Source organism: Triplophysa dalaica, chromosome 1 (assembly GCF_015846415.1).
Source record: "Triplophysa dalaica isolate WHDGS20190420 chromosome 1, ASM1584641v1, whole genome shotgun sequence".
NCBI classification, from domain to species: domain Eukaryota; kingdom Metazoa; phylum Chordata; class Actinopteri; order Cypriniformes; family Nemacheilidae; genus Triplophysa; species Triplophysa dalaica.
Genome location: NC_079542.1, coordinates 15568572 through 15595421, shown reverse-complemented (window position 1 = coordinate 15595421; position 26850 = coordinate 15568572). Strand labels below are relative to the sequence as shown.

The 26850-nt window shown below is 36.8% G+C and overlaps 1 protein-coding gene across 8 annotated transcripts in view; it reads left to right on the top strand.

The window, feature by feature from the left end:
• Nucleotides 1-26850, top strand: part of sorcs2 (sortilin-related VPS10 domain containing receptor 2) — a 150483-nt gene that overhangs the window by 74857 nt on the left and 48776 nt on the right. For all 8 annotated transcript variants that reach the window (XR_008907140.1, XR_008907141.1, XM_056752574.1 and 5 more), the window contains exon 3: nucleotides 10467-10566. Coding sequence is in view for 6 of the 8 variants with exons in the window: in XM_056752574.1 (XP_056608552.1) it covers nucleotides 10467-10566 (100 nt within the window). In the remaining 2 variants the exon portion in view is untranslated. The remainder of the gene's footprint in view (nucleotides 1-10466; nucleotides 10567-26850) is intronic.

Genomic DNA, 26850 nt, shown 5'->3' with positions numbered 1-26850 from the left:
TCGAAAGTCCCTGGCGGCTGTTGTTTACATGTTCACGGCTAAACCTGAACATTTACATTGATCCAAAGACAGGTGTTATGTCGTACTGTTAGTGGTATAACACATCGGGCCAATCGGTTCAGAAGACTTGTGACCGACATCATTTCTGTAAAGCTTATTCATTACAATGAAAGAAAGTTATAGCAGTGTCTTTCTAGGTGAGGTCAGTGTTTTCTCGTATGTCCTGAGTGCGACAATACTTAGAGCGGATAGAAACAGAGTGTGCATTTGTAAGACAACCTGATTGCTGATCTTTACATACCTGTCTGACATTTACAAGTACTCTGAGTGCATGTTTTTGCTTATATCCGTGTTTATGTTAGTAATATGCATGCACATGATTAATCATAAATGGCCAACATTACATACAGCATTTGTTGTTCTATCTATGTTTTTGTCTTCTCCATTTAATTCATATTTATGAACAAGGCATTAAGTTGATTTTTATTGCAGTTAGTCTATGGTTTTGGTAGGATAGGGCATTACAGACGTAATTGCGTTTTCCGCCAAATTGCTTGTCCTGATGTCATCCAAAGCACACATGTATGCGCTCTACATGTTGCACATCGGGATTTGATATCTTCGTTACATACACCTGAGCTATAAATCATGCAGTCTACTTTTGAAATTGTTAATAAAAATTGGTCCTAAAGATTGCTGTAAAGGAAAAGGGGATAAATATTACATAAACATAAATATTTTACTGTAGTTTATTGTAAATATGGAAAATAGGGAAAACTGTGATGATGGCTTATTTTAAAGGCCGTTTTGGTGCTAACTTAGGTTAAATGTAATGCAGAAGTAAGCTTCTAAAAAAGGTGGCAAGAGAAAGAAAGTAGAAATGTGTCACTGGTTTGCTGAATGCTTAGCCTTCTCCCACTGGTCCTTATGAGAATGTCATTTAGATAAATGCTCCCAATTACAGCACTGCTGCCCAGTACTCATAAGGGACAGCTCTATGCATGTGTGCGTGTGTGTGTGTGTGTGTGTGTGTGCGCGTGTGTGCGTGTGTGACTGTGTTTTCTAGGGTGTAAATGAGGACATTTCTGTGAGTGTGTGTGCTTGAGGGTGTTTCCACACAGCCTTTGTAGTTATACTACGATGTTCCAGTGAACTGGTTTGTTTGAAACTGTATCTAACCTGAGTCTTGTTTAAAAGATGCAGTCAAAATTATCTCTGTTCTCAGCGTCAAGTTGGGAGGAAACTAACACACCCTTGAGTTGTTGTTATATTATAAATGCATAGTTGTCTGGAACCAAAAAACACGTTAACCCTGGAGGGCTTTCTCCACGTGTAAGGGCCATGCCTCTTTTTATTTCAGCTGTGGTGTTAGGAGAAAATAACCTGTGTCACAGGAGATGATACACAGCCCATGCTCCACTTTAATGTGACGCAAATCTCATTTTCACGTCAGGACTGAAGCAAATGCTATCAGACTGCTGAAACGCATCATTTCCACTCCAGACACAAGAGCAAATGTGGAATTGGAGTGTGCGTTACAAACGTGTTGTTAAAAGCTCATAATGGAGGATGCACTAGACCATTCAGAGCAATACAAAAGAATATTGCTTGGTAATTTCTACCCCATTACTCACAGCAGTCTAACTCTTTCTAGTCTAGGAAATACTTAGTATACGAAGCTTCCAAAAAAAATCATAAAAAACATTTGATGAGAAATTCAGAGTTGTTTCGAATCTCTAGAGGTGTGTTGTGTGTAAACAATGAAAATGTGGTTGTTTTGAATTCTGAAATGCATTTTAGAGAATCGCTGTGAGACAAAGTCCTCTGGGAAGCCAGGGAGGTGGGTTGGTGATGTGCAGTTTGAGAGAGATGTCAGAGATAATCAAAACAGACGTTGCTAGTGAGTCACTGTACTGTAACTTTCGTCAACACACTGTTTCAACAAGATCTCTCTCTCTTTCTACTGGCTTCCACTTTTCAATTGAACTCTTCTTTTAGCAACACGGTAGTCGAACCTACAGTTTCCGATTCAACAGACTGTTGCTTTATTATCTCCCCACATTTCCTGCCTCTTCATCTCATTAAGCAAGACTCTCCAGGCCTATAGCGTGTAGTGTGAGTTAAGCAACTTCACTGTTTTGACTGGCTCACTGCTCCTCAATCAGTTTTTTATTTATGCCTCTTGATATACATGATGTTATTTTACCTGAGGCTCTTGAGAATGTTTAGGTTTGTCTTGTTGGCCGGTACTCAACATTCGTCTCATGTCCTTCACAGAGTGAAATGAATACATGGTGAATCTATTAGAAAGAGGATGGGTTCTAATGGCCTGTGGATATTCAAAATTTGTTTAAAGCGATTTATAAAAAAATGTTCTGTCATCATTTATTCAACCTCATGTTGTTTATAACGTGTTAATGATTCTTTCTTCTGTGGAATACAAATGAGATATTTTGAGAAGTATTTCAGTGGTTTTGTGTCCATGGATGTTAATGGGATCCAGTATTGTTCAGTTACCAACATTCTTCAAAATATCTTCTTCTGTGTTCTGCAGAAGAAAGTCATACAGGATTGAAAGGTAAATGATGAATGAATTCTCAATTTTGGGTAATCCATTTAAAGTTAGTTAACGCATTAGGCATCACCAATATTATAACTATATATTATTATTTGATCATTTAGGCTTGTGTTCTTTTAGAAATATTCTGTTATTCAATCGTAATTTATTTTAGTGAATAATATGTTTTTTAAACAACTGTACTGTAAATCCAGAAATTACTAAAAGGTAATCAAGATTAATAAATGCTGCAAACATATTATTATTATGTAAAATATGTTTTTTATGTCAGCTATAGATTTTACCAATGTTAGTCTATAGTATTGCTAATACAATAAAGGTACAATGCAATAAACATTTTGACATGAGCCTAATATTAAACCTATACATACAGATTCTTAAAAAAAGGCCAGGTTTTAATGCATGGAAAGAAAGACTTCAGTCCTTTACTGGGAATGACGTGCCTTAAAATAGGCACAAATTTGATTTATGAAGTTGCGTGACCTTTTCCCTGCTCTCTGTGCAATAAAAACGAATGATCGCCTTTCATAATAGTAAGTTAGATGGCATTAGTGAAAATGAATAGCCCTTCAGCAGTATAATATGAGGGGTGTACATTAATCAGGAGTGGCTTAATAACTATCAAATACATTTCTAGGGCCTCTGAATGGTGTGGGAATATCACTGAGGTTACATCAAAAGCTCCATTGAAATATTGTGTATTTAAAATGCATTTATTGATCTGCCACATTTTTCCATCTGAATGACCAGGTGTAAATTAAAAAAAAACATTCAGAAAGTGCTTCCAAATAGATGTTTACATTTGTGATTGCACAACTTGGCGCATCACAAATTTTTAAGTTAAAAGGAAAATCTTTGATTTGATTTATACACATAGCCAAACTTTGATTTTAGCCTTAGTTTATATGCCTTTGTCTTATTTGACCACACTTTTTCTTGTTACATTTGACAGCATTATGACAGTGGAATTCTGCATTATACATAATTCAGACATACCTACACACTCTTTCTTTCTAAGTAAAGAGAAGACATCCTTCTGCTCTTATGTTCTGCATTCTCAGCTACTGACAGATCAAAGTGATCTTTGGCTTCTCCTTGGCTTCTCACGCAAGTTTCCATCTTATTCGTGCAGAGAATTTTGATCGATGACCTTTATAGTAGAGTCAGGGTGGTTTAGCTTCCACTCCTGTATTTGAACCAGCAGATTCCAATGGGACTTCCAAACACTTGGATATTGCTTTTGCCTAATTTAGCATTTTTTTTCTTTAAATTCTTAGGAATGCACTTTATTTTCACATTTTCACATCAGGATGTTACTGTAGCACTGCATTAAACTCTTAAAATATCCTTATCTCCTCCTGAGTGCCCTTTCTAGGCCACTTGAAGCCTATTTTAACTAGTTTGTGTCTATTGGTTAACACCTCTGTGTGGGGTGTATTTCAGACTGAAGTTGAACAGAGAGGTTGGACCCACTTGGATCTTCAACAATGAATAACTGTTTATGAGTAGGTTGTGTGTGTTCAAGTGCATTTAAAATGCGGCAAGTTGGTAACTAATCGTAAGTCTGCATTCATTTCCACAGTGTGCAGAATCATTGAGATACTTTTAGTTAACCTTTCAAAACATTTCTCACACATTCACAGGGTCACGGACATTAAGGGTCACTTGCTCACAGATTAACCAGCATTTCTCTCAGCATTTCTTTCTCAGGTCTAGCTTTCACAATTTAGTTCACATGTCCTTGAGTGAGAATCTGTTATACAGTACGATTCAATTGGTGTGAATTTGCAAGGTTGAGGAGAGGTTTTTGACTTTTGTATCTAAAGTTTGATTTTGGTGTAGCTTTGGTAAACAGGTTTGTTACCATACATTTGGAAATTGTATTTCTCGTCAGTTGGTAGAGTGGATATGCACTTTAGATCTCCACATTTAGTGCCATCGTAGGGAAACTAACTATTATGGGAGTCAATGGGGGATGAGATCTGTTTGGTTACTGATATCCTTAAAAGTATCTTCCTTTGTGTTTAGCAGAAACTAAGAAATGTGTACAGGTTTGGAACAATCTAAGAATTCATTCTGGGGGGATCTATCCCTTTAAAGAGATATCTGACGATACAAATGAGATTGATTCAGAGGGACTTTTATTGGAGCATGAGAACAAGACGTCTTTGATCAAACCATTGTGAGATGCATACTGCATGATGACTTAAAGAAAATTATAACAGTTTATCCAAATAATTACTTTAGGCCAGTATTCTCTATACGTATTTTGTACCTGAATGGTTTGACATTAGAAAGATGGTGTAACATGCTATTTCATGCATTCTGACTTCTTTACATTGTTGAACCTGCTGGCTTCTCATGCTTAACATGGTCAACTTGTTAAAATGAGTTGGACGTATGATGTAGCATTTCTCTGCTCGATACACTCCACCAGCACTCCAACTTGCTTTGGAAAATTTGGTATATTTGGTATTCGCTTTCATTGGCAATTCTCCTGGAAAAGCAGGACCACGCGTCATCCACCAAATGAAAGAGCACACCCACGTGCTAGGCTGAGATAAAGCCCACTCAATCATTTTATTTCATTACCTGCTAATTAAAACCTTATAAATCCAAACCTAATGTTGCTTTAAAGTACCATTTTTCTTAAATGCGAATTATACATTTTTCTACTAAATGTTAGCACAAGACTTAAATTGCTTTAGAAATATGTATTCACACAAACCTACATCTTGTCAGGCTTAAAAAAAAGTATTTACACTGAACATGCATTAATGATGATGTCTAGTGTGTTAGAATGAATGTCTCTCATGGATCTTGGAGATCAAGCTAAAACACCTTCAGGAACACATCAAACGGGATTTGTTGGCTGAAAGTGAGAAATTTGAATAATCAAGAATTTCGGTTCATTTGAAAAAGTGTTCAATTCTGAGTTACATTTCGGAAAGCAAAAGACTCAGCAAAATAGACTCAAATAGTTTTAGCTTTCCATCAAACACCCATGTTCACTTTTTACAGTAGGTGCTCAAGATTAATGAGATTTGCAGATGCGGCATGTGTTACCCTATCTTTAAGAACCAAACAGACAGAAAAGTGAACTTTAAAACATGAGAACAACATGCATATTTCTTTCTGTACAGCATATGCTTATAAGGAAACAATTAAAAAGACTAATTTCAGCATGACAAGACATATAGACATGATGAAAGTCTATTGAAGGTACTCGCCAATGTTTAGTTTAAAAAAGCAGTCAGATGTCATGATGTCTGATTGTAATGCTGACCTGCTCCTGTGACTCATGTCTAAAGTGTTTTGTATGAAGGATTGCATACAGCCCCTGTCTCAAGTACACTTGTCCCACTGTGGATTATTTTTAGCAGAGATCCATCAGCAAGCAAAAAAGCACAATGACGTAGACATCATTGAAAAACGACATACACATTATTTGTCAGACACATTTATAAAAAGAGACATTCATGAACATGTCTTCAACATTACTTGTGCCATGCTATACTAGTTAAGCTACAGTAGTTAAGTTAAGATGTTATGGTTATCTAAAGAATTTCAAAAACAGCAACAGACATAAATATATTAAAAAGGAACAATAAGACAATACACTATACACAGCAATCCAGAAGAGAAAAAATGAATCTGCACTTGACTCTCCAAAACAAATAGAGTGAGCAGTGGGTTAAAAATGAACTTTCCATACACTCTATTTTCATCTTCAAACCTTGATTTAATATGACAGTCAGTGTCTGCACATATGACTCATGATCCCAAATGAATACTTTAGGAAGTCACAATATTTTCAGTTAATTTCCAAACCTGGAAACAGTTCAACTTCCCTTGTGGCAAGAATATGATTTATTCTGAGATTCATATTGACTTTAAATCTTTGTTTCGTGACTTTATTAAGCTTTATACATCACAAAGGGCTGTGAGGGCTTACATCATGGTCTATAGATCGGTTTTAGAATGACACTGTTTATGTCAGTATTGCGTATTTTGTACCTAACAAGAGTTGCAGTCCATAACTGGAATTGTTTTAGGAGTCTTAGATCAGATTTATGTGGAAATTAAGATGCTTAATCATGCTGGGTTGTAGACACACTTGTTATCTTCTCTTTTGTTGTATTCATTTTTGAGTTTACACACAAGTTTTTTTCGGGGGAAAATAAGTACTATAATTAGAAATCACTTTGAACTTTTGAGGATACAAACAGAATGTTTTCCCTGCTGACATGTTTCATCTTTTTTTACTTAAATGTTTTTTTATAATCTCGTGCACTCCTCCACCAGCTGCATTACTCCTGTCAGCTAATCGGTGGCATCAAATGAGCCGTCCGATAAAGTTAGCATCATTACCGTAACGTTTGGCAACCGATGCGCAGCGTGCCACACAATCCTCCAAATTAGCTTTATTAGTTACATAATGTTCCTCTGAGGCCTCTGACATTTCACTCTCCACGAGAGGATTTACTTAATGAGCTGGCTGTTCCTGGCGCTCGCTTCAGCACCACCGCTGATGACCTCTGCCGAGTTTTCCTCCACTTTGGAGATGCTGAACGCCTTCATTGTGTAATTGCTTATTCTAATTAACAGACGCTATGTTTCTGAATAAATGGCATGTGTTAGGAATTCAGTTCTGCTTCAAAACAAGCATGGGATTTTAGATAAATTAATTGAATTGGGATCAAATTAGAATGGCTTTTTGGTAATGAAGTGTGCTATTTTTGAATCATAAAACAGGCTTTATAAAAAAGCTTACATATAAGAGTTATTGAGAATGGTAGTATTTAGAAGACATATGTGTACAAATCAGGTTTAACAAATCCAGTAATGAAACGTTTTAGACGTTTCAAGAAAGTGATTTTGCACTATTACTGCTAAGAATCTGTTTCTAATTGGTCAGTCTGGTACTGAAAGTCATCTTGACTGGTTGGCTACTATATATACAGTTGTGTAAAAATTAAGAGACCATTCCAAATTTTCATTTATTCAGCATTTCAAGATGTTTTGTGGCCGTTCCAGTACAGTGTGTGTTAAATTTCAACAAAATCAAACCTCAGGAGTCATCCAACAGCAATCTGAAAGACTGACAGCATGACAACATGAAAACTCTCATAAAAATCGTTTACATTTTTTCCTAAATATTACCGTTGTATTGCTTAAAAGTGAATATGAACTTGTTTTCTTTGCAGTATTTGAAGTCAGAAAAATACAGAGCATCTTTTCTGTTATTTTCACCTGTTTCTCCCGTTTTCATTGTCTGCAAATCAATGCAAATAGAAACAATATCTGTATTCGGGAGAATATTGTTAGTAGTTTACAGAATTAAACAAACATGATAATTTTACCCAAACACATCTTAATTACCCAAACACATATCTATAAACAGGAAATTATGTTAAATAATCAGAGGCTGTTTGTTTAATGTATCACACCACATTCTGTCACAGTTCTTGATCACTTTGTTGGGTTTCTTTTGCGATGGATGTACATTCTCTCTTACTTATGTCATTATTTATCAAACTTCATGTTGTTCTGAAATCATATGACTTTATTTCTTACATGAAACACAAAACACCAACATCAATATAAAAAAACCCAAAATGTTTTATGAAAGAAAGACCGCCATATGCATTTGGAAGTGTGAGTAAATATGAATATGGTGAGAATTGTACTGTCACTTTCATACATTCTGTAGAGGGCTGTAGAGGGAAGTTCCTCTTTCTGTCTCTGAGGATATGACACCTGACATCAGTGATTAGTGGTGGCCCACCTTCTCCACTTGCCCTTCTTTCTCTCGCTCTTTGATTCAAACTGAACTAGCGTAAACACCTCTGCTCTGCTCCTCTGTTCTGTCAAGAATGAAACATAAATGTGCGCTCAGCAGGAGCTCCAGCGAGGAGTTCTGTTTAATTAGTTCTATGGGGGAAGTCTTTAGCGCCGTATATTTGTGTTGAATTTTATAATTTGATCCGACATTGTGTGCTCTGTATCAGCTGTCAGCAGCACGTCTCCTTCTGAGACCTGCTTGGTATTGGAGTTTAACTTTTTCTGTTAAAAGAAAGGGAAAGTGACTTTAAATGTAACCTTATGACCTCTTCTGTTCTTTCATAACTGTGTTATGATGTAATGGTGATTCGTCCTGGCAGTGTAAGGCAGGTTTAGACCACAGCTTTCTGCTTGGTTTATTATTGTGAGGTGAATTGTTCTGTCGTACATTGGCAGGACTTGCTATTTGAATTTGCTCGATGCAGATCTTTTATGACTAAGCTATGATGTTCTTCTGACTAGTTTTTCTTGTTTGGCCTTAAAAACAGTCATTTCTGATGTGCACTGTGCCAATATAGCAGACGTTTGGAACATACACTTTTTAGACAAATTTATATTTTTTCCACATTTTAGAATAATTGTAAACTACAGAATATCACAATTGTAACTATAGAAATTATATTGTGGCTTTAACCATTCAATAGAAATATTATACTGTATTATTTATAAAATAGCCACCCTTTACCTAGAATTAGCTAAATTGTATTTTTGGGATTGTATCAACCAGCATCTTGAGGTTCTCAGTCTGGGAAGCTTTTTAAAAACAATTTGAATTCCATATTTCATATTGTATTATGGGGTCTTAATGGCTGTTTTTTGGGCAATTTCAAAAAGAATATTTTTATATAAATGTTAGTTTCAGGACTACTCAGTTGGCAGAATTACATGTTTGGCTAAAATTTAAACATACACTTTAAGATTAAGCATTCAGTGAAGTTATTCGAAACTTTCAAAGGGTAGTGTATATTCCAATGTGTATGTGGCAACACACAAAAGTCAACTTGAAAATGTTTGAAATTAGTATTTGCGGTGAACAGGGTATTGTTTCTGCAAGCAAAAAATAAAATAACAGGGTTTTGCTCAGATAGGTGCATACGAAATGGGAGGTAACGTCCTCTTAAGGGCACTTCGGGCAGGGGAACCCAATCATCGCTCTAAATAAATAGAAAATGACATTGGTTTTATAGCTCCTTTCGCCAAGTGTATTTTAAACAGTCACGTTAGGAGACACAGTTGTTCTATTCGCTCTAACAGGAGCTCTGCTTTTATTATGCAGAGTAGAGATCTTTTTAATTTTCAACAGCGGTACTCGAGCGGGTCCATCTATTGACTTTTTGTGCTGAACTGAGAGGATGCGAGTAAGTGATCATAGCAGTCATTTCGTTTGCTGTGTACTGCTGAAACAGAATGTCATGAACATTTCAAAAAGACGGCTAACATCTTTCCCACCACTGCAGTTTGGCTGAGTTATCAAAAGTCACATATTTGCTGACTGTTTATGCTGACTCATATCAAGTGCAAAAACAAAAACAGCCAAAGTGCGTATGAGATCACTGAGGGCTTTAAAGCAAGCAGATGGGTGATTATATTTGCAGTATACAGACTTCATTCTAAACATTTTTTTAAACTGATGGTTCAGCCAAAAATGAAAATTCTGTCATCCTTCACTCATCCTCGTCTTATTTCAAACATGTTTGGCGTGTTAATCATTTGCAGAATACAAAAGATGATGTGAAAAATGTTTTTGGATAAACTATCCTTTTAAACTTTTAACAGTATAAATATAGTATTTTAATCTTTCATTATGTTAACATTGCAGAAAACTAAATTTAATCCAAGAAAAATCATAGATGTGAGTCATGTTTATGTTGCCTATCAGTCCTGTGAATAAATTGATGTTATCTGTATATGAGTCTCTCTGGGTGCATGTGATTGTTTCATAAATTTCTGTGTGTGAGTCAGTGTTATCAAACTGTGATAATGTTATGATGACATTTCTCTCTTTCCCCTCTCTCTCCCTCTCACTTTCCCTTACTAAATGCAGATCCAGTGATTATGGGACAACCTACTCCAAGCTTAACCTGATGCCTGGGACAACTATCATAGTCACAAACTTCTTCATTTGTCCCACTAATAAGAAAAAGGTAAGAACACCATTGACCTAGACACGTACTTTGTGAAGGTTGCAGTCATTGGAGCACTCTGATGGATGCACATGTAACTGTCTTTGAAACAGAGCTCATTATATGATATGAATTATGTTTTCACCACGTGTGTTAATGAACGGCTCTGTGAATGTGGTAATTAATTATCATGAACAGACATTTCGCAATTAGCTATCAAATGGAAGTTATTGGCAGCGGTGCATGTTTAAGCACAGATCAGCTATTAACAAATCAAAAATAGCACTTAGTAGCTCCATATGGTGCTTTTCAAAACATGATATTAGATCATATGTAAATGCAGTGTGTGTGTGAGATAGAGAGAGAAAGAGAGAGAGAGAGAGAGAGAGAGAGAGAGAGAGTAATTAAATGTGAGGAGTTTAAGGTCACGTGAATTTTCTTTCCCCATATGTAGATAGATGGTAATGATCACCCTAGAGCAAGTATGACATGTTCAAGCGTGTCAAACTCGTCCTAATAAAGTTTACAAGGTTCTCCTGCTCATTAGCAATCTCCTCACAGCAGTCTTCATGTCTGAATAAATGCTCGCTGTTTATGAGTCTGTTTATATGTACGACAAAACACTGATAACCATCCAAACTCAGCTCAGAATAAATAGCTGACGTTGTCAATTCAAAAAATCATTAGGTTTTCAACTTGTTTTGGCATTAATAAGTAGATATACTTATGCACAGTACATTTGCAAACTGAGTGAACCGACAAAAGGACAATGAACATGTTTACATCAAGGTAAAGCCATATGTGTTTTCCTTAAACCATCCTTAAAGGGACAGTTAATGTGACCAAAAATGTAATTAATCAACCTCAAGTCGTTCCAAACCAAATAAATTTCAAACACAAAGAAAGATATTTGGAAGAATGTTAGCAACTGACATTTACGAGACACTATTTACTACCATTAAAATGGTTGTCAAAGGTGCCCAGAACTGATTGTTTTCCAAAATCCTCCTAAATATTTTCCTTTGTGTCCGACTGCAAAAAAAATACAATACACTTGTCAATGGTGCCCCAGACATTTCAGTTGCTTACATTCTTCCGGATATCTTTCATTGTGTTTATCAAAACAAATAAATTATTACAGCTTTGAAACAACTTGATGGTGTTTTTGGGGGGTTAACTATCCCTTTAAACCGACCTTCAAAATAAAAGAACCTTGTTTATGGCACTCATGAGCTTAGACATTGTCTGTTTATTAAGCAACATCGGTGTCAGGCTGTGCATGTAAACACACTCAATAGTTAACCAGACTCATCAAAGCATATCTGTGTTCTCAGCACCCGTCACAATGCATGGCGCTTAATATTATCATGAAAACACAAAACAATATGCACTACATCTAAGGACAAGGCTTTTGTTTAGATGCTTGTGCTTGCAAAGTAAATTGTACAGAAAGTGATGATACAACAAAAGAAACTTTGTTCCAAGTCAGACTCCTTTATCTTCTAATCTTGGACAAGCTCACCTGGACTGTCAACACAAAGAGGGTTTTGAACGGGGCAGTATAATGCATGTGCTTTCTGCTATGTCTGGGAAAGAGGGGCTTTCATGAAAACAGACACTTTCAGGCTTCCAAGGCACAATATCTTTGATGGTACCGCTGTCTGGGGTGCTACCAATGAGCAACAGAAACCGTTCGGACGAATTCCAACACATTTTACCTCACAGAAATGATCTTATTGATGAACATTGGATAAACCACAATGGTGTTGTTAATATACACGTGGTTATGGTGTCTAGTGTCCTATTTTTGTTTCGTCTATATCGTTTCGCTCTAGTGTGCTTTGTGACACTCCACAGGTCACAGTACTACAATGTCAATCAATGTGGCATTAGAGTCCCAGCATAGAGGAGCTGGATCAAACACCACTGACCCAAAACCATAGCGTCTGGCCTCCATATTTCTACAGCGCAGAGCTCAACCAAGCATGAACGAAGGGGCGAAACACAAAAAGAAGCATCAGAGGGAAAAGACAGAGAGGTAGAATGAAACTAAATGAAAGCAAATAAAGCTGTCGTTTGTCTCTAATATATCTGACCTCAATTAAATCACATTTCTTTTAATCACAAGTCGCTTAAGAAAGATAAGGTTTATCTTTCCTCTGTTTCAAATGAGAAATACTGTATTTAGCATTGAAATGAAACGCAGCTGATGTTGCAATAAGGCATTCAGTGTAGTTCAGTGTTGGCCGGCTTCATTTTGGTAATGGCTTGTGTAGTTCAAACAAAAGGTTTAAGCAAACAGTTTCATTTCAAATGGCATAAATTTCACTTCCTTTGTCCTGCGTTATCTCTTGGTGGAACTCCAGCACGTGATTATTCGGGAAATAATGTGAGATTCGTTCTTACTAGAGATAAGAAGAAGGTTCATTAAGGGTGGTACCCATTGACTTGCATTGGTTCTGTGTCTATACAACAGCTTTGATATCAATATTCTTCAAAACATCCTCTTTTGTGTTCTGCAGAAAAAGAAAGTCATATCGATTTGAAATGACAAGAGGGTGAGTAAAGTGTCATTTTTGGGGGAACCATCCCTTTAACCAGTCTATTAATACAGTACAATAAAGGCTGTTTCATCGGCCGCGCGTGCGCCTGACCCCCAGTTAACTTCTGGCTCATGTTTGGCTAGTGTCTAAGAAAAGTATTAGTAAAGTATTTATATTTAATTTAATTTTTGTTCATATTATCTTGTTATTTTACTGGAAAATACAATTACATTTAGTCATGTAGCAGATGCTTTTTTCCAAAGCGACTTACAGAGAGTTCAGGGAGCAATAAGCGATATGTCATACAGGAGCAATAATACAATAGTTGCTAATACAAAGTTAGTTTCAATAAAGCTAGACCACTACCTGTTGAGAGAAAGAGAGAGGGTGAGTTTTTTTTTTATAATTAATATAATTAATTAATTAAGCATTTTGTTGAATTCTGTTATATGTTCATTTTATTAAATAAACAATTTGTTGAACTATATTTCGGTCACATTTAAAGAAATCATATAGTACATCTAAATCTGTTGAGCTTGGTGTCGAAGTTTAAATTGGAAATATTGGAGAGACAAGTTTAGCCAAGTAACGTTTCTTCTCGATTTCTTTTGATTGTTATAATAAATAATATAAAGGCACTCTATTGTTTGTGAATGTGATCTGTAAGTTCAGTTGAGTTCACAAAAGTGCGTATGCGCAATAACGTTTGTTTATATGTTAAGATGAAACCGTTTATACTGTTTGTAGTTCAACAGTGTAGCATTTATCTTTTTACAAACAAGTCTTACAAACTGTGATGTGTTTTGTGCATGTTGTGTATAGACCACAGTCTCAGTGCAAAAGAGTCTCGGGATCTGTATTCAGAGCGTACGGCTTGAGATTATATTCACATTGCTCGGTGTCGTGAAACAGAGTAAAATAGACATGAGAGCCAGTGGCAATATCTCTGACATTTGAAAGTTTAATTTGTGGATTTGAAAGTGACTGAAGTAAAGCAGTGTTCAGTGTGGACAGCAGAAAGGAAGCCTCCATAAGCGTGACTGAGTCATGGAATCATGTTCCTTTTGGTGAAAGTCCTTACAGTGGTGGAAAAGAGGAACCCAAGATAAAAGCCAAGAGATGTTCACTAGACTCCTCATAGCTGCTTTATTTTTAAGAATTTAGCAGGATTTTCTACCATTTTCTCTTTGCTAGAGAATTTTATACTTGCTATATTTATCAAGACGTGGACATGACAGAGAATAGATTTCCACACTACTTGAAATGTTCAGTGTAGGGTTGATCTGTTGACCAAGATAGCAGAATAAGATATGTGTTGTACTATTTGGTAGTTGTTTGAAAGATTGTACTTTCAGTAAGGTACCAAAGAAAAGATAACCGATTTGGTACTAATCAAAGACATGTCGAAGACAGCGGTTCTTTTTATGGATCTTGTCATTAAATGCTGAAAACAAAGATTTTTGGCTCAGCTTTAAAGATTAAGGAGGCGATTAAGCAGTCTTTTATAGCCCATCGTTTAGCCAAGTATAAGTATTACAAATTGCTTCTTTGGTCATGGACTCTTTAACTTGTAATGAGCTATTACTGTATAAAGTGCACACACACACACAGCAGCAAAAGAGGGTTTGTAAACCAACACAATCACACTTGTATAAAAACTACTACTTGAAATAATTAGATATCATTTTCTTGGGCCGTATTTTCCTGTATTCTCATAGTATAGTATTAGCATCAGAACATCATATGTTGTAACATCAAGGTTTAGTGACAATGAGTGTGATGACAGTGAATATTCTCCTGACCTTCCAGAGAGGTCAATAACACTGATAAATGTGTCTGATTCCTGATGACCTGTGTTCTCCACTCATCATTGCCATTACATGGAATTTGAAAGGTTGAATGAATCGGTCTGACCTGATTTTCCATAACCAATCAATGAACGATAAAATTCAGTACCTTTATTGTATCACAATGACTGATTAATGTATTCATAAACCAGCTGGTTTTAAATTAAAATGAAAAAAATTAAAATAAGGCTTTTTTTCTGTATTCATGCAGGTAAGAAAAAGATGGTTTCCCACTGAGGCCTTGATTTATTAAACACGTTTCTTTGTCTCATTCTTTGTTGCCTAAAACTCAAAGCTGCTTTGAGACAGTTTCTATTTAACAAAGCGCTATACACATAAATCTGAACCTAGTTTATTTAAATTTAATCAGCATGCTTCCACTAACCCACTTTTTGTCGCAGTCGTTGTTTAAGCTTGTTTTCTATAATTAGCTTTGCAGACATTAAATAAATGTGCTAATCGTTTTTAATACCCACAGAAGATTTGAGGTGGCCCTGCTTCTAAGACTTCTGAGATTCAGTTTAGTAAGTTTTCAAATAGTTTACATTTACAAATTCTACTTGTAAACAAAAGCCTTGGGTGTAGAAAAACAGACAAACACACATGTACAGATGAGTCTATGGAGCACATACTGTACATATGTTCTGCAAATGTTTGACCTGAGGTACAAGAAACTACATAGGAGGGCTATAAGGTTTATTTATATTACCAGTGACATAAGGCTGAATTTGTACCACAATTAACCTTTCATATACCAGATGTGGTACCACTATACTAAATAAAACTCAGGTTGATGATGTAATACAATGTATGTAATGGTGTGTGAATTGAAGTAAAGTTAAAAGGGGCAGTGTCCAAGTTATACATTAAGACCTATGCAGTAAAATAGCACTTTTCATTTTGTAGAATATAGTATGTAATTACGTGGACATACTACAGAATATTGCATCTTGATACCGCAGACACAAGTCACGTGGTTATGTGGATTCTTTCCCCAATCTGCCAGTCATCCTGTCACAGTTAACATGCAATCATACACATTTTACATATCATTTCCACTACCCTTAATTCATTATTTCTCATTTAGTTTTAATTTTATTTCATTTACACAACCCTGCCGTATTAGCAAGGCAAGCAGCAGCAGAATGATCTGCCAGTCACAGGTCTCTCACGACAGAGCTCTCCTTTTCCATCATGATGGATCTAATATTGTTTAGTAAATGTCAAGCCAAACTGCTTCTGCAATTTAAATATATCAGCGAAACAAGTAAATAAAAACTTTTTATTAAGTTCAAGTTCTTATTGGGTGATTAATGTCATAAAAAGAAAGACATGACCCCTATTAAGCACTTGAACCCTTTTATAGCAGCATTTCTGTGAAAACTGAACAGCTGGCCGTGCATCACTTATTGAGTCGATCAGTATGTTGTTTAAACTTCACAGTGAGGTTTTCTTTTTAAACATAAATCAATAATTACATCCCTTCATGAAATAACAATAGAAAGTATCTTCAACTTTTAATATCAGACTTTGATAGGGCAAACCTGATATAGTTTAAGACAGTGTTCTGTTCTTTTCCTAGAGTAAACAGGAGCAAATATCTGTGATTTTTTGCTTTTCTATGTTCTGTCTTGCATGCATCAATCATATTTGCATTTCTGAACTGTATCCCCTTTTCCCTCAAATTATTCCTCTTTTGTGGGGTTTGTGAGGAGTAGTAGCCATGTCCAGATCAAACTTGAAAAATCAACTTGAAATAGTTTACCATCTGGGACATTTCAAGGCTGATATGAAAATCTGGTCCGAACTTCGGCCTTTGCACAACTGTCTCCAGTTGGGAAATGGAGATTGATAGTGAAAAACTTTGAAATGTCCCAGAAAAGTGAAAAGACGCACTCACTAACACATATACAGATCTAAACCTCAGCTCCTCAGATTTAAATAGTGCTCTCAGACTCTTGGACCAGTGGGGATTTTATGTCTAATAAGGTGAGTGGATTTGCTTGGCATTCCCATCATGCAATATTCCTCATCTGTTTTACCAGCTGCTAATGAACTGGAATTATAAATCAGCCAGGAGCAAAGACTGCACGGTAATATGCACAAACACTCACTGAACCGTATGCCATTTCTGCTGAGTCAACCAACAGGTCATTTGTCCTATGTGTCATGCCGTACCACTGGGGTTCCTCAGGTGATTTGATAGTGTCTGCCTGAGTTCATGTCTTTCTGATTTCCTGTGACAGATGCTTCAGTGCATTAAGATCACACCCACCTGAATGACAGTAATGTGTGAACTCAGTGATTTACGTGTGACTTTGATGTTGATGTTTTGTAGTTTTCATCATTTTTGCTTATTGCAATGTCGATGTTTGACAGCTGATAGCAAGATTTTTCTTTGACAAATTATATTTTGTGTTTGATCAATCTTTCAGATGATGTCAGAACATCTTCTCACACATTTGAAATCAAACAACATTTGTTTGGTCTCTCTTTTGGTATAGTTCAAATAATGTGAATGTGTGGGAATGGAAGTCTGTTTCTTTGATTGTGATTTTAACAATCCTCAGGTGATTTAGTATGGAAGCATTTTGTTAGCAATTTTCAACATTTTCACAAATGTTGTTTTGTGTCCATACAGTAGAAGTGAAGAATATCTACAAAATATCTTTTTTTGTATTCTATGGAAGAAAAATAAAGGTTTGAAATGACACGAGGGTGACTGTTCACAGATTTTTTGGGAGTTTTTGGGTGAACTATTGCTTTAAATGCTCTCTGGGATTCAGCAATCCGTTCTCTCAGTAATCTATTTTAAGCATAGCATTGCGAGTTTGTGTATCTGTACGTTATCTGGTGTCCGTTCTTCTGACTGTTTTGTAGTCAAAAAAAAAAACCAGTTTCCTTATGGTTTTAAGATAAGAAACGATGTTCAAACGTCACAAACAGGCAATTTGGTTTAAAGGAGTCATAAATTAAGATATCAATTTTAACCCAAGCTTTTGTTGTATAAGAGGGAATCGTATTCAAGCGAACATCCTGTAATTGTCAGAAATGAAAACACCCTTGTTACTGAAATTACAACTGTTATTGACTCCGGTCTCAGCGAACGGCAGGTTCTGGAATGCACCTCATAGATATGAATGACGTCGTGGATAGATTGAACACTGCCTCTCAAGAAGAAGATCAACGACTACTGGGTGTTTACTTCAAAGTCTTCAATGCGGCACGCCCATTAAAACCGTGCGCTTGTCGAGCCAGCTTCAAAACTCATACAACAGTATAAAACAATAAACAGGCCAGTTTAGGACCCCTTTAAAAAACATATTTATATTTACACTGTCAACATAATTTGCTGCATCCGGGTTACAGTGTGTTATTCGTTTTCAGAGGTTGTTATCTGGATATAATGAGCCTGCAAATGTCACGATTGGCCAATAAGAATCAAGCCTTCCAACAAGCCGGGTAATAATTATACATAACTTACACGCATACACTGTTTAAGCCCTTTTGTATTCTGTCGAAAGTTAAACTTGTATTATATTGTGTGTTTGCATGTCGCTCCATGCCATGCCACTACTGCTCCTAATTGGGTTTATACATAACACATCTCAATAGAGGTACAGAACAAACAGAAGCAGTTGGAGGCACGTCTTTTATCTTTGTCTCTCCTGCTCACACTGGCACAAATACAGAGGAAGCATGTGTCATTTGTGTAGCTTCCTGTTGCTCCTTCCCATTACTGTCTCCTTACCCAGCATGCACCTTTTGTGAACATCCAAGGAATTTTAATGTCTCTCTCTCTGGTTACACATTAAGAATCAGTTTAAACCAACACAGTTTCATTCTTGACCATTAAGCAGTAGACTAGAAAGCCGATCTGGGGAAATTGGTTCAGGATGGACAGATAGAAATATGCTAATGATGGTCTCTCTGTGTGTGTGTGTGTGTGTGTGTGTGTGTGTAGGTGTGTGTGTGTGTGTGTGTGTGTGAAAGGTTGATTCTTGATGGTCATGGAGAAGTCTGTCTACAGCTTTAGAGCTGCCTGTCATCCAGGATGATTCTCATTAATGGGATATGTGTGTCTGTGTGTGAGTCAGTCGGTGCTCTTTCTCTCTCTCATGCGGGGAACAATGACAGCTGTTTCATATTCCCCATATCCTCTATTCCTTCAGTCAATGAGGAATCACCGATTCAAAGAACAGTGGAAAACTGTGTGTCCCTAGGGAAACACATTAGTTTGAGCTTTCAGAATTATGAAGAAAACCACAAAGACTCTGTGACCTCCAAGCCTGGTTGTAAGTGCTGCATTTTGTGTGTTTGTCATGTTGAATATTTGATGAACTTATGTGCAACTCTTTGTTTAATGCAAATATATGCCACTTTACATTCTTGAGGAAAGTGTAGTCACGCTCATTAAAACACATACTCAAACACACGCATGCTCACACACACACACACACACACGCTTGTTTAGGTGAGAGAGACAAGCATAGCATAGTAGGCTATAGTATATGTGTCCAACTGCATATATATATATATATATAAGACACACATTCACACCTCAGTGGTCTCTGATAGGGGTCTGTGGAGTCAAACCTGTCCTTCACATTCTTATATCTTACAGCTGGAGTTATGACAGATTGTTTGGCCTTGAATCTTGCTCAGCTAACCGAATACAACTGCATCTTGACAAAATGACTGAACATTCATACCGTAAAATCCATCTTCCAAAAGCTCCCCCACACACACTTTGTTTTTGTCTTGCTCTTTTGCTCTCTTTTTCTTGCTCTAATAGTGGAACAATGCATAGATACAAGGTCTCTCCTGCTGCTGCTGAAATGAGAGCAGAAAAGATTTTTGGATTTTTAGAGGCTTCGTGATAATATATGTGCATGCAGTGTATTACACTACAGAATTTAATGAAATAATAGATTGGACTGTGTGAATTATACTGTACAGTACAATATCTGGGCGCTTCAATTGGAATTGGAGTTTTGAATTGTAACGGTAATAATTATTATGTGCTTAAAAGTGTACTTTAAGTCTTTGTGAAATATCTAAACAAATCCATATAATCACCATTTTCCGAATCCTTCTCTCTCTCTCTCTCTCTCTCTCTCTCTCCTTCTCTATCTCTTGCTCTCTCCTTTACTCTCACACACACACACACTCTCTCTGTCTCTCTCTCACTCACTCTCTCTCTAACTCCTTCTCTATCTCTCGCTCTCTCTCACTCTCACACACACACTCTCTCTATGCATATGCATAAAGCAAAACGCAAGCAGATTCTTTCAGTCCTGAAATATATGAGCACTTTTGCCAAAACAACATCCACATCATCTCAAACAAGGTCACAGTGATTTGACTGAAAGCAGATTGTGTGTCTATGTGTAAACATAAACTGTGATCCAAACCAGAGTCAGAAACTTAGATCCTCAGACTTGATGAATGCTTGCTATGAAATATAAAAATAAATACAAAAATCTTAAATAGATGGGTCTGCCAAGGGTTTGCCATGAAAAATTGTCCAATTTGTTCGTGAACTGGAATCATTGTGCGTGTCTGTGTGGCCAGGGTCAAGCTCACTCCTGTCACATGTCTTCCCCCTGTTTCATTCACCGTGGTTTTCTCTCTCTTTCTACCCTGTTTTTACTTCACTGGCCTCAGGGCTTTTTCGGTGCTAGTCTCCATCGTTCACTCTAGGTGCCTTTCTTTGGGTGGTTTCTTCTCTTCTTATATTACTTTCATTGGTGAAAACATAAAAAAAATTCTACTGGAAACCAAAGCAGCTTTGAGAACATTGCCAATTGCTTCTCAGAATCTGGGCTGAAGAGATAATAGTGTTTGTGTGTTTCTTTGGGATTTTGTTTTTGTTTGAATGTGAATGTGAATGCCGATTTGAAAAGATTGTATGCCACAACACAACAATTTCATGAAATAGAACGTTACAGTAGATGACATGGATTTTATCTAGCAAGAGTGAATGTGCTTTACATAGATTGATCTTGCAAGAGCTTGTTCTCACTTGTCTGGTTTACATCAGTTGGAAAGAATCTTTTAAACCAGAAGAGAGTATTTTCCATTTATCTGAAATCTCAAGTTAAAGCGCTCCGGTGCTATCAAAACAATGTTGTCTTGAAGGATCCCAACAAGTTGCTCATAGCAAGACTGATTCAACCAATGCGTGAATGTGAATAACAGAAGCATTTAACAAATAATCATAAAAGCATAAATTTATGGTGTAAGAAAAAATATATTTTATTTTATCTATATTATTCTTATAATTATTAGTCACAGTTTGAGGATTGAGGGAGGAATAAATCACAAGTTGCAGGTTTAGGGTACAGACAAGCATTCTCAACAAACTCTTTCACACATGCCTGAGATGCTGCTAGGTAAAGGTGATAAACACACGTTTATAACCCTGTCAGGTGCATTTTCACCCTTCTTCAGCACCGCAGACAGTCCTAAAGAAATATCTGTCTGCTATCTTGCTGAATATGAAGACTGAGCGACAAATTTGCCTCGGTTTGACCATCACGCATATCAAAATCAAAGACAGTCTGCATAGGGCTCCTCTGAAAAAACATAGACATAATTGCACTGTAGACAGGCCATTTTTAAAGCTGAAGTTTTGTCTCTTGTTGGGTCAAAAGACAGACGTCAGTGATAACCTTGACATTAATTAATACAAGAGAGTAATCTTCAAGCTAACTGCAAATTAAGGTACTGAAGATAACGTTTAGTGCCATCCCGTTGATGAAACAGCAACATAATAACACTTCATAACCGCAAGTGTGTGTTTACAAAGTCAATTTTTAAACGACTTAAAAATTTCTTTCATTTAAACTAAAACAAGCAGATTGTCGCTGTCCTCCAAAACCTCGGAATTCCGAATTTCTTGATTTTTATCAAATGTAAGAACACTGTTCTTTATACACTCACCTAAAGGAACACCTGTTCAATTTCTCATTAATGCAATTATGGTGGTGGTGTAAGGGTGTGGGGGATGTCTTCTTGGCACACTTTAGGCCCCTTAGTGCCAAGTGGGCATCGTTTAAATGCCACGGCCTACCTGAGCATTGTTTCTGACCATGTCCATCCCTTTATGACCACCATGTACCCATCCTCTGATGGCTATTCCAGCAGGATAATGCACCATGTCGCAAAGATCGAATCATTTCAAATTGGTTTCTTGAAAATTACATTTATGCATTTGGCAGATGCTTTTATCCAAAGCGACTTACATTGCATTATCCTATACATTTTTGTTTCTAAGAATGTGCAATCCCCTGGGATCGAACCCACAACCTTGCATTTTCAATGCAATTCTCTTACAATTCTCTTGAGTTAAGAGGTTTCAGAAGGAATATAGCACCAGTCCTAAACTTATTTCTTCTGTTTTATTAGCTGTTCCTCATTCAGATGCAGCTGTTAGGTTTATCCAGAAAATAATGAATTGAATGGGAAATTGCTGTAACTTTAAGTTTGTGTTTTAGGGTCCTCGCCATCAAACCATTCTTTTATCTGGATGTTACAGTAAATGAAGTGGTTTTATTCATAAATATGGATGTAGGTTATATCATAAGCCGAAAGCCCACAAACATGTATAAACAGGCAGTTTGAAATGCATTGTGGTGACACGGACATGCTCAGACTTTTACACTACTCTTCTAGAGACAAACATTTTACATTCAAATCTGCCTCGGCTTTTTATCCTAGTAGTTTATCCAGCCTGCCTGATTCAGACTTCAAGACGGATAACTGACTTAAAAAGCCAATAGCATTTTTAATCCTCTCTTTTATCACTCATGAACGCTGTCAATGTTGTTGAATAATTGATCAAATTTGCAGAGGAATCTATTTGAATTCCTCATGTATTGAAAGCCTCCTTAAGTGAAATACTTGGATTTGATGACTGACGGGACCCGTGGACAAATTCATTTTATATGAACTTGATCATGTAGAGGTTCTTTTGATGATGTGCACATGCTGTTTTGAGCCGGAGGCTCTCTGTATGTGTGCTAATCGCCGTAACGTTTTGTGTCTCAAGGAGAGAGACAAAGTCTCAAACCTTCATCCACTGGCAGGGGGTCTATTTAATGATGTCAGCTTCTTAAGGTCACAAACTGTTTTGCTGTGAAATGTAAGATTTAATATTTTCTCAGCCTTAGTTTCTGCTTCAAATTGGGTTCATTTTGAGATTGGTATGTATATATCACATTTTCATTTGAATTACATTTACTGTATAATGCGATTCCTAAACCTCACCTGCAGGTACATTGACCGTATTAGTGTTGAATGTAAATGTGTGTGAGATGTCAAGTTAGCATGTATAGGGTAGAGAATTCACAGTCAGTAATGCAGCGTGAGAACAGAGACAGTTGGATTACAAGTCACACAGATATGAAATATAAATACAAGGAATAAAATAAGCATGAAGTAAAATAAATGGGTTTGGTCTTTTAGAAAGTGTGAACTGCATGCGTTTTGCTCAAACTGGGTGGGACCAGGTGATCATTCTCTGTGTCTGTGGTAAACTATTTATTTTGCTATCTATGCTCAGTTATATTGTTAGTTGCATTTTAATATATTTGCTTTATTGCATTATTTGCACCAAAATTCTACTCATAATTTAAAGCAGGGGTATATTAAGATTAATCTCATATTAATCTTGAGTGCCTATAGAGTAGTATTGCATACTTTGTATCTTCGAAGAGTATTTAGTTTGATCACATTTATAAAAGATAGGTACAGCTTTACAATTGTTTCCGAAAACATATGCCGCATACGGGGGGGAGGGGTAGGCTGAACCAAAGCACGTGCACACCCATTTTTTAACAAAACACAGACATCAGTTTCACTCACCAGATGCGGTTCATGTCTGGCATCTTTTAGCACGGGGACGGCTCCATATATCAGTTTCAAACAATCTCCAATTCCAGCGTTATATCCACCGTTTATATAACATTCATCACCCAAATGCAGTGCACAAACAAACACCTGAACTTCACGAATGTATGCTCTCTCTCTCTTTTCACAGGCAGAGTCAAATATTTTCTTCATTTACTTCACATATTTCACCGAAGCGAAGTGCCAAAGGGTGAAGTAGAGAGAAAGAGAGAGAAGTAAATGAGACAGATAATATAAATGAGCTCAGACAAGTGCAACAGAGAATGAAAGATGGGGAATTTACTTGTTGTTTCCCTCAATTCACTTCAGAGGAACTAATGGTGGAAAAGCTGCGTGATTTATTGACTTCTCTTAATTCTAATGGTTTCCGAACTCTCTGAAACATCCTCTGACTGACCTTGACCGTTGTGTACCCTTATGCTTGATCAGGACACCCGTGCACCCAAACGGACTATACATCAATTCAACATTTCCTAACAGCTTCAGACGAATCAACAGCAGCGCCCTTTGACATGAAATATTAGTCATTTCAGTTGGAGCTGGACTGTCTTGACAGACGCACACACTACAAGCACTCATGTGGATCATTTAGAAACATATTTGCAGATGGAGCTGGCAATAACAAGTGTCAGTATAATGTTTTGGATGTTCGTTTACAACATCGGGTGACCATCAGTGCCACATACTGTGCTATACACCGTCATTGTTTCACAGACCCGGAGCAATGTAGAGCCTACAATGACACTGTGTGACCTGTCGTAACATGTCATAGCCTCCCTCCTGCTGTACACTATGATACCACCACACCTGCCATTGTCTGGCTAAACTTGCTTTTCATGAATAATGCATACGCAGCTGTCTTACTGACCAACAAACACATACGGAATATGCATAACAGAGTGTATTAGTATGCACTAGAGACACCCCACCAGACGAAATAAGACAGACCCCACATGTGTTTGGACACAAGTATGTGGATGTTTTCCATAACAATGCTATGCACTGGTGCATAAACCAGCATGTCACATGTATTTGTGTGTGGGGAAGGGGTTTAGCCTTAGCTGAACAAAAGGATGGTATAGAAGTAGAGATTTGGAAAGGGGTAATTTAGGAAGGCACTTGAGGGATGGGTAGAGATGGGCAGGTAGATTACAAAGATGAATTAATAGCAGAGATTAGAGTTTATCTTCACTCATTTATTTGTAACAAATCACTCACCAGAAATGGCTAGACATGTTTGTTTTTGTAAAAAGATTGATGGTGTGGGCTTTCATGAAGCTTTCATGATACTTTTAAAGCGGCCCTAACACACAGGGTTTCTGCCAATCTTATAGTAATCTTGAGTACCTATAGAGTAGTATTAAATACATCATATCTTCGAAGGGTATTTAGTTTGATCACATTTATAAAAGATAGATACAGCTGTATGATTACTTCTGAAATCATACGGCGCGTGCAGGGGGAGAGGTGGTAGGCTGAACTAAAGCACATTATCAACAAAACACAGACATCAGTTTCACTCGGTTCATGTCCAGCATCTTTTACCACTGTGGGGGCTCTATAAAACAGTTTAAAACGATCTCCAAATCCAGTGTTAAATCCACCATTTATGTAACATTCATCTCCCAAATGCAGTGAAAAAACAAACACCTGAACTTCGCGAACATATGTTCTCTCTCTCTCTTCTGCACACAAGTGAAAGTGACGTCTGCGCATGCTCCTTCTGCTCTCTTGTGGCCGTGCTCCGTGCTTTTCCGGGAGAATTGTCTAATAAGGGACTTAGAAAAAAGTTAACCATGTTAAGCATGAAAAGACAGCACGTTTAAAATTGTAAAGAAGTCAGGATGCATGAAACATCCTTCCAGCACCCCTTTAATGATTAATGAAGAGTAAACTTTCTCTTTGAAATACTGTACTACATCAATATTTATTTTTAGCTGTGAATAAGGCAAGGCTTGGAAAAATGGTGTACATGTTAAAATATTAAACACACTTACTAACATAATTACTAAAATAACACGTTTTAATAGATGGATGTGTTTATATAGTTAAAGGGACAAATCTGTCATCATTTACTCTCCATTGAGTTGTTACAAATCTGTATAAATTTCTTTTTTCGTTGAACACAGAGAAAGATATTTGAAAGAATGCTTGTAACCAAACAGATCTCATCCCCCATTGATAACCATAGTAGGAAAAAATTACAATGGTAGACAAAAGTTCCCTGCACTGTTTGCTTTCCTACATATCGTCTTTCGGGTTCAACAGAACAAAGAAATGTACAAAGATTATTTTATTACTATAGTAGTCAAAGGTGGCAGTTACAAGCATTCTTCCAAATATCTTTCTCTGTGTTCATTAAAACAAAGAATTTTAAACAGATTTGGAACAACTTAAGGGTGAGTAGCTGTTGAAGTCTGTGGTAATGGAGGAGATACAGTACATTACTGTATATATATATTATAAAAAGTATAATTTTCTCCATATTGCAAATCAAGCCCCAGGCCCAGGCAAATCATCTGAACTTTTTTACATTTTCTGAAAACTAAGAGTATTTTCACACATGCTTTCCTTTCATACAAGTTGTGAACATGACTCAATCAAGTTTAACAAGCCTCTAGAGGAATGACTCATGTAACAGGAGGCAAATTTTGCCATGTGAATAAGCCCGTCATAAGTGAAACAGGAGAAACGTGGCATAATTTCCTGTTAAGCGTTTTTTTTTCATTACTTTTTGTAGTCAGAGTACTGAGTTAGGAGCTGCTGCAGAGTTATTATTACAGAAGAGAAATGCGTTTTGGTGGTATTTCACTGTGCCAGACTTTACTGAGTTTGAAAACATTTCATCAGCTCCCTGTCACCATGTTAATGAGCCTATTCAGACTATTGCATAAAAGTCCCAGATGACCTGAGAAAAACAACTCATTATTAAGGCCATGTCATCACCTTTCACTTTAATTCCACTTCCAGACTGAAAATTTACTTTTCAAAATATTTATTAC